This window comes from Pipistrellus hanaki (assembly GCF_964339955.1).
Source record: "Pipistrellus hanaki genome assembly, chromosome: 4".
Taxonomy (NCBI): domain Eukaryota; kingdom Metazoa; phylum Chordata; class Mammalia; order Chiroptera; family Vespertilionidae; genus Pipistrellus; species Pipistrellus hanaki.
Window position 1 is genome coordinate 32987734 of NC_140506.1, and position 9643 is coordinate 32997376.

General features: G+C 39.7%; 1 protein-coding gene across 3 annotated transcripts in view; it reads left to right on the forward strand.

The window, feature by feature from the left end:
• The window catches only part of NAIP (NLR family apoptosis inhibitory protein), a 42023-nt gene that overhangs the window by 24706 nt on the left and 7674 nt on the right, over positions 1–9643 (forward strand). Inside the window, exons 12-16 of one of the 3 annotated variants that reach the window (XM_084881361.1) lie at positions 627–791; positions 1833–1985; positions 2318–2404; positions 4978–5142; positions 6473–8382. In XM_084881361.1, the coding sequence (XP_084737487.1) occupies positions 627–791; positions 1833–1985; positions 2318–2404; positions 4978–5142; positions 6473–6837 (935 nt within the window). In that variant the 3' untranslated portion in view covers positions 6838–8382. Of the gene's footprint in view, positions 1–626; positions 792–1832; positions 1986–2317; positions 2405–4977; positions 5143–6472; positions 8383–9643 lie in introns of those variants that run through there. The other 2 variants (XM_084881362.1, XM_084881363.1) reach the window with 2 other exon arrangements.

Genomic DNA, 9643 nt, shown 5'->3' on the forward strand with positions numbered 1-9643 from the left:
TTATAGGCATGTTTCCTAAAAAACACTGGGGAGAGATCCAACAAAGGAAGATAGACGCATGCCCAGTAAAGTTGGGATGACAGAGGGAAAGGGGCTTGTCTGTCGGTCACACCTGGGGAGAGAGATGGTTGGCCAGAATGGGTGTGGCCACTGTAAGTGCTTGGAAATTGGGGATATTTAACCCCCTGAATAAAGGAGTTCACTGTCTTGGTTCCTCTTGGCACGCTTGGCTCACACTTGGCTTCCTGGCATTCTCCTAAGTGGCCCACAGACCCCCCCACACAATGGACTAATGAACTACCGGACTGCAGCTAGCCTAATGGCTGTATTTGACCCAGCTGCAACATTGAACTATAATTCTGGATACTGGCTCTGCTTTTAGCCCTACTGAAACCCCAGCTATACTTCTATTAGTGAAATGGGACTTTGGGAACTCAGGGATATAATTCCTCCTTTGCGAGTCTCAGAAAATTCCGTTTCTTGGCATATGGCAAGGACCCCACTCCCATTAGCAAGGGGGTGAGAAAAGTTTTCATGTGAAAATAGTGTGATGAATCAAAATGAGTTTCAAATTTGCCACTCTGGAACTCTTTACATAAATAACAGGAAACTGTGTTGCTTTCTAGATCAACTCTTTCCTAATTTGGACAAGTTCCCATGTCTGAAAGAATTGTCAGTGGACATGAATGAAAAAAATGTTTTTCCAGTTATTCCTGAAGAATTCCTAAATCTCCACCATATGGAGAAATTATTGATCAGAATTTCCACTGAGAAAGGTCCTTCCAATATAGGTAAGGATGGCACATTGTTTTTACATCACTTGGTAGAGCTACTTGGCCAATGATTCATTTAAGAGTAAAAGCTGCTGTGGGCCTGTGGGTAAAGCCTGTATCCATGGTAAATTGGGAGAATAGCACATTCTCATTAAGAGAGCAAAGAGGTATTTGTAATTATTGAGCCCTTACTACATGCTAGGAAATTAATACAAGCACTTTACAGGTTTTAGCTCACTTAACCTTCATATCCATTCAAGAGGTAAGATACTGTTATTCTCATTTTACAACTGGGAAATTGAGGTATAAAGAGGTAATTGCTCAAGGTCACCCCAACTAAGGAAATCGCCTGTGATTCAAACACAGGAATTCTAACTACTACCAAGGCTGAGCTTTAACCACGGAAATACTGTCTCTCCAAAATAATTTGTAGAGTTATTTTATTTTGTTTTAAAGTTACAGATACCTGCCAAATTAGGTAGAAGGAAATATGCTGATGGGTAGCAATTGGAAGCATTTCCCTGTTTTTCCCACCAGCCCATGTTCATGGTTAATGGACTTAGGCATCATCAGTTCCTTAGTTCAGTACAGGCTGAACACTAAGGACTGAGAAAATGTAAAATTCTATGGAACTGACATGCAAAAGAATTCACTGAACTGGAAGAAGTTATTTTCTTAAATCTGTTAGCAATTTTTGCATCAAATTTAGATTTTTGTTTCAGAGTTGTCATTGCTTGTTTCTTTGTATAGTATTCCTATTGTGTAAATGTCATGTGCGCACTTAGAAGCATTAAGAGTTAAAACTGAAGGTGACTTTCCTGAGTCAATGCCCTTCTTTTACAGAAAACTGGTCCCTGAAGAGGCTCAGTTCAAGTTCACATAGCTTACTAGGTCATTGCAGAGCCTGAACCTAAGCCGAAGCGGCTTGACCCGTGGATCATTACATCATGGTGCTTTGTTTTAATTCAAGGTTGTTGAACCACAGTAACAAATTATGTGGCTAATCCTGATAGAAATTTGCAATCTTCCCTAATTTCTTAAATCCTTGATATTTTACAGTTAAATTAATTGAGAATTCTCCAAACCTTAATGTTTTCCATCTGCAATGTAATTTCTTTTCGGATTTTGAGTCTCTCGTGACTGTACTCGCTTCCTGCAAGAAACTCAAAGAAATTAAATTTTCTGGAGCATTTTTAAAACCCATCCCATTTGGTAAGAGGCTACAATTTTAAAATTTTGGTTTAAGGCACTTTTTAAAAATAGGCACATTTTAAATATGCAATTGATGCCAAATTGATGTAATATATATATGATCTTAGAGTTATCAAATAAGTTGTGTTTCTAAAAGTTTAAATATTTCTAGTTATCAGAATTATTTCCTGCACAAAGAATTATTTCCTGACTAAAGATTACCTAGTCATACTAATTAATTCTATCTGAATTACTGTATTATTTTCTATTACTTTAAAAATATTTTTAATCACATTACTTTTTGGTATGTGAGTTATAATTAATATAACTAGATTTTTATTTTCCTTTTATAGTCACCATTCTGCCGAATTTTATTTCTCTGAAGATATTAAATCTTAATCTACAGGAATTTCCAGATAAGGAAACATCTGAAAAATTTGGTATGTGTACAAAACAGTACCTTTTACTTATTCTTTATTCTCTTCCCCCTCAAATCCTTCCATCTATTTTGCATTAGCTACAACAAATCACGATATGTATTAACTATCCTAGCTAATTAGAAGGGACAGGGCTGCTCAACTTTTACCCTCACATGCCTTGATTATTCTCAGAATGCCTTATGGGTCATTATACCACTATGCAATTTCATTGGCAGGTACCCGTTCCAAAAATGTTAAGTCTGTGTTGTTTTAAGTTTCTGGGATATAGATAAAACTATCTTTTAAGGTTCAGAAAACTCATATGTGAAAACCCAGACTTAATAAAATGATTAGCAATAAAAAGAGCATAAGTATTTTTTCATTTTTTTTATGATTACAAAAGTAATGTATGCTGATTGGAAAAAAAACATAAACTGAGGCATATTAACAATTTTAAGTTTACTTAAGTAAAAATTGATTTGAATCGGGGAACATCCTGTTTAGCAGACAGAAAGGAGCTCGGAGGAGCAGCGACACAGAATGACTTATAAGTAGAAGGGAGCAGCAACAAGGAAGTTATATCAGGTAAAAAAGTTGGTTGGTGAATGCAAGGATAATTTCCTTTAGGGGATGGCAGAGTTTTAAAGGCTGATAACCTAACTAGCACTGTTCAGATGATTCCTGATTACCTGGTTTAAGATTCCATTTCTGGGAGAGCTGGAAATCTAAGTCTTGGTTTGGTGACATGAAACTTAGCATAAGCAACTCTATTTGGGGATCATGTCTCATTTTTAACTCAGGAAAACATAAGTTGGGTCAATAGAGATATGGAGTGTTGAACAGTTAGTCCCTTTTAAACTAGCAAACTTTAGAGTGCTTAAGGATCACTTGGATCTCATCCTCCTCTTTTCTCCCTTTGGAGGCAGCCGTGTGGGTAGGGGAAGAGCAGGAGGGCTGAATGGGGCAGAGGAAGGACCAGGGGTCAAGGAAGTGCCTGGTATATACAACAGGTTGATTAAACAAATATGCTGAGTATAATGAGAGCCAAGTTTCCTCACTGAGAAGGAATTTATAAATATTGAAAGGGTAGGTTAGAAAGAACTTTACGGTATTAAATTAGAATTGGAAATATTGACGTGAACTCATGGTGTTTTTTTTTAAGTGTTTTTATTGATTTTAGAGAGAAAGGAAGCGAGAGGGAGAGCTAGAAACATCGATGGGAGAGAATCATTGATCGTCTGTCTCCTGCACGCCCCACACTGTGGATTGAGCCTGCAACTTGAGCATGTGCCCTGATTGGGAATTCAACCAGTGATCTCTTGGTTCATAAGTCCACACTCAATCACCGAGCCGCACCGCCTGGGTTGAACTCATAGTTTTAATCTATTCACAAAAATAGATCAATGTACACACAGATATAGATATACATTTACCTATATATTTCTATACACAAACACACATTTATATTTCTAAGTTCAGTCAACCGAGACACTAGAAAATACCTTAATAGCAATGAGTACAACAGTTGCCCAGATCTAGAGTTTTAAATATTGGCCAAAAGGAACGCAAGTTCTTATAGAAATGGCTTAAGAACTGGGATAGAGAAAGCAAAAGGTTGGAACATTGTTTTTTTTTTTAAATCCTCACCTGAGGATATACTTTTCGTTGATTTTAGAGAGAGGTAGAGAAACATCAATGTGAGAAACATCGATTGGTTGCCTCCTGTACATACCCCAACGGAGGATCAAACCTGCAACCCAGGTATGGGCCCTGACCGGGAATCAAATTCCCAACCTTTCAGTGTACTGGGACAACACTCCAACCAACTGAGCCATCTGACCGGGGTCTGGGACATTGTTTTAAGGTAGAAAGTATTCAAAAAATCTCCAGGTGTGACGCCTCAGAAGTAAAGAACTATTTAGGGATCAAGTAATCTACTGTACGATGTTAAGGACGGAATTCAAGTGAAAAGGAGAGAGTGGTGGATTGTGAGATTTAGTGCTGTGAGGCAGAGGGAAACATCACTGAGATAATAGCAGGAAGTGGGATTGAAAGGAAGTGGGGCGGAAGGCCTTCAGAAGCTAGGAGAGTTATCCAGGATGCTAGAAGCAGCTTCAGTCTAAAAGAGGGAAGAGATATGTGTTAGGTATTTTGCACTTCAATGCAGGAAAGACTGGGGAGGGTGAAAAAATGGTTGTCTGGAAGTAGCAATGAAGACGAAGGTGGCCCTAGCTGGTTTGGCTCAGTGGATAGAGCATCAGCCTGTGGATTGAAGGGTCCCAGGTTCGATTCTGGTCAAGGGCACATGCTTGTACTGCGGGCTCGATCCATAGTAGGGGTCATGTAGGAGGCAGCTGATCAATGATTCCTTCTCATTGATGTTTCTCTCTCTCTCTCTCTCTCTCTCCCTCTTCCTCATCTGAAATAAAAAATATATTAAAAAAAAAAATCAAGGTGTAGACTGACCCCTTTCTCTTGTCTTTGGAGAGGAAGAGGAACAGTCTCTATGATACATGGGGCCTCCTGGACTGTGCATGATTTTGAGGCTAGAGACCATGAAAAAGCTGTTGATTTGTTTGTTTGTCTTCTGATAGCCTACACGTTAGGTTCTCTTAGCAATCTGGAAGAATTGATCCTTCCTACTGGGGATGGGATTCATCAGGTGGCCAAACTGATCATCCAGCAGTGTCAGCATCTTCGATGTCTCCGAGTTCTTTCATTTTTCAAGACTTTAAATGACGACAGTGTAATGGAAATTGGTGAGTTACCCTCTGATAAAATGTTTCAACCTTGCCCTAGATGGGTGGCTCGGTTGATTGGAGCATTATCCTGTAAACCAGAGCGAGTGTGGGTTCAGTTTCCAGTCAAGATACATATCTATGTTGCAGCTTCAATCCTCAATTCAGGACGAGCATGGGAGGCAACCCACCTTTCCCTCCCTCTGTTATTCTCTCAAATCAATAAACATGTCCTCAGGTGAGGATTTAAAAAACGTTTTGGCTTGAATGAAAGCCAGTGACATTAATCAAATTTTCTGCTATGTTGTCTATACAGCTGCCTGGCCGGCATGGCTCAATGCTTTGAGCATCAACCTACGAACCAGATCATGGTTGGATTCCTGGTCAAGGCACATGCCCCAATTGCAGGCACAAACCCTAGTGAGGGGCATGCAGGAGATGGCCAACCAATGATTCTCTCTCAGCATTGATGTTTCTAGCTCTCCCTTCTCTGAAATCAATTAAAAAAAATTTTTTTTTTAATGTCTATAGACTTCTCTCTCTCTAAAAATGTTCAACCTACTTCATTATCTCTATCTTATCATTCCCTCTAATGTCCTGGTCAGATTGGGAAGTAAAAGATGCCCTTCAATTTGAGACTATACAAAGCTCTCAAGTCTGTTCTTTAAAAATAATTTAAAAAAATTTTTTTTAAAATATTTTGTTTAAAAAATATTTTAAACAAAATCATCATTATATATATAAAATGATTTCAGAGAGGAAGGATGAGGGAGAGAGAGAAACATCCATGATAAGAGAGAGTCATGAGTTGGCCGGCTCCCGCAAGTCCCCCACTGGGGATCCAGCCCACAACCCAGGCATGTGTCCTTGATCAGAATCAAACCTGGGACCGACCTTTCAGTTCACAGGCCGATGCTCTATCCACTAAGCCAAACCAGCTACGGCGAATTTTGTGTTTTTATTGATTTTAGAGAAGGAATGGGGAATGTCTGGTCTGTGAGCTATATAAGGCCCATGAAATCATTTGGACTGGCCCTTCCAAGGCATTAAGGGAGAGTTAATTAAATGTGTGACCAAATACAGCAGAATAATTTTTAAGTTGATAATTATTGGTCCATGAGTGATGTTATAAATATCCAAATAGCCCTTGGCAGAAAAAAGGTTTCCCATCCCTCATTAATATGTATATATGTGCGTGTAAATATATGTATGTACATATGTATGTATTTATTTATTGGCATTTTCTATTTCCAGTGATGATGAGAGAGGAGATTGGTTCAAATAATCTAGTCTATTATTATTGAAACAAAAATCTTAAGATTCCCATTTCATAAATATTTTGCTTTTACAGCCAAAGTAGCAATCAGTGGAGGTTTCCAGAAACTTGAGGACTTAAACCTTTCAATGAATCACAAGATTACAGAGGAAGGATATAGAAATTTCTTTCAACTACTGGACAACTTGCCAAACTTGCAAAAGTTGAACATTTCCAGGTATTACACTGAATGTATCAGAGCTCAGGCCACCACAGTGAAGTCTTTGAGTCAATGTATGTTACGGCTGCCTAGTCTCACCACACTGACCATGTTTAGCTGGCTCCTGGATGCAGAAGACATCACACTGCTTACTTCGACAAAAGAAAAACACCCTCAATGTAAACATTTCAATATTTGGTGGAAATGGATATTGCCATTCTCTCCAATCATTCAGAAATAGAAGACTTAGCTAAAAACTGCTGTATCAAGAAAAATTTTGTCAACAATTCTAAAAACCGAATTATCCAAAAACATTTTATTACATACTAGAGGACCAGTGCACAAAATTTGTGCACCAGTGGTGGTGGTGTGTCCCTCAGTTCAGCCTGCACCCCTTTCCAATCTGTGACCTCTTGAGGGATGTCCAACTGCCAGCTTAGGCCTGATCCCTAAACCAGTAGTTGGACATCCCTCACAATCCTGGACTGCAGGCTCCTAACCACTTGCCTGCCTGCCTGATTGCCCCTAATCACTCTGCCTGATAGCCCCCTAACTATTCCCCTGGCAACCTGATTGATGCCTATCTGTTCCCCTGCCGGCATGATTATACCAAACTGCCCTTCCCTGCTGGCCCTATCACCCCCAACTGTCTTCCCCTGTGGGGCTGAGGGGACTGGGGGATTCCGGCTGGATAAGGCATGTGGTGCCTGCCACCCCCTGGCAGGGCTGAGGGGACTAAACACCGCCTTCTTGTGGCTGTGGGTGCCACCATCTTTGTGAGGGTGTGAAAGTCAATTAGTATATTCCCTCTTTATTAGATAGGATTACAAGCAAAATAATATTTATAAAACATGTAAGGCATGTAAAAAAATAACCCTGCATGCCCACCATTCAGCTTAAGAAACATTATTACCAGTATCTTTGAACTCTTGATCTTCCCAACTATTGTAAAGTTTATACATCTAACCTTCCATAGTCTAGCATAAGCACCAGATTTTCAGGGTAACTGTGGCAGAGAGAAAGCCACAGGGAGAGGGTGAAGGGAGGTACACTGATCTAGCTAAAAGTCACAATGTGCAAGAGTTCAGGTTATATATGAAATGAGTAAATTAAGGACTAAATCAGTTTCAGACATAGGTAAAACAGAGTTGACTTTAACAGGGTACAGATGAGTCAGTCTTTTGTGCGCCAAGAGATAGTCCTTAATTCTGGTAGGATCTGTTCTGTACATTTAACTTTGGTGTCGTCAGGTTTACTTGTACTTTCCCTTTATCCACTGCCAATGTGAAGAAGAAATAGGATTTAGGGGGAAATGCTTTAATTCAGGGGCTTTGATTCAAATGCCCTGGCACTCACCTTTATGTTTCTAAACTACTTCCTTTCTCATAAAGCATAGTAACTTCCATCTTGGGTAAAAACTGCTGTTTAAAATTTTAAATTCTGGCTTCTGTAAACATTTGCTTGCTTAAATAGGGAAAAATAAGACTACTCCCATTCCAAAGAGACCATAAACTATGTCCCAGAGTTGTCAGTGACAGGCTTTAAGATAGGGTCTCGCCGAAACGGGTTTGGCTCAATGGATAGAGTGTCGGCTTGGGGACTGAAGGGTACCAGGTTCGATTCCGGTCAAGGGCATTTACCTTGGTTGCGGGCATATCCCCAGTGGGGGGTGTGCAAGAGGCAGCCGATTGATGACTCTCTCATCGATGTTTCTAATTCTCAGTCTCTCTCCCTTCCTCTCTGTACAAAATCAATAATATTAAAAAAAAAAAAAAAAAAAAAAAAAGATAGGGTCTCATGGCTTTCCTAGCACACAGGACTTTTTCTCAGAAGGTCCGAAAAGTCTCATTCTAAATTTGGAAGACAAAGAGCTGAAAAACATATAAATAGGAAAGACTTCCACCATGTTGGGTCCCAAAATTTGAGAAGCAATATTTCCTCTGGGCCTGCTAGTGCGAGCGAAATGAAAGAGACTCCAAATAAATTTGGCTTAAGGCATCTTGTGGTTTACGATATAACACATATCCCAAGCTCTCCAACTCTCTAAAATAGGGGTGTCGAACTCAATCAGAGAAGGGGCCAAAATCTAAAATCCAGCCTAAATCGCGGGCCGAATGGTTTACTGAACAGTCATAAACTGACAATGGAGTGCAGTGATGACAGCGCGGTGCGGGCCACATTGCAAGGCCTGGAGGGCTGGATTTGGCCCGCGGGCCTTGTGTTTGACACATGTGCTCTAAAATCTTTCCACTGTGTCCACTGAGTAACATGCCTAATATCCTCAGCCTCCTTTCTAAACGTTCTCTGCACCTTATTTTTACTCCATATTTTTCCAAACTTTTAAAAAAACTAGGACCCATGGTAAGGAATAAATTCTATATTGGAAAATTTGCACATTTATATCCATACTCACAACTGAAACAAGATTAGAAAAATAAAAGCTACATATTTTACTAGTATGCAAATTAACAAATAATTTAAAAAATTCTTTTTAAGAGTTGTTTATATACACTGCTTTCAGTTGTTTATGTAGACTGTTTTCTTTTTTAAAAATATATTTTATAGATTTTTTACAGAGAGGAAGAGAGAGGGACAGAGAGTTAGAAACATTGATGAGAGAGAATCATTGATTAGCTGCCTCTTGCACACCCCCTATTGGGGATGTGCCTGCAACCAAGGTACATGCCCCTGACCCGAATCGAACCCAGGACCTTTCAGTCTGCAGGCCGACGCTCTATCCATTGAGCCAAACCGGTTTCGGCTGTATACTGTTTTCTTTCTTACATTTCCTCCCATCAGCATTTTACCTCCTCTAGTAGTGTTGACCTATGAACCAGGAGGTCATGATTCGATTCTCTGCCAGGGCATATGCCCAGGTTGGGTGACTTGATCCCAGTGTGGGGCATGCAGAAGGCAGCCGATGAATGATTCTTTCTCATCATTGATGTTTCTCTCTCTCTCCTCTCCCTTCCTTTCTAAAATAAATAAAAATACATTTTTAAAAGAAAAAAAAACTTAAAACGCCACTTAACCTGTATAGAAAGCGT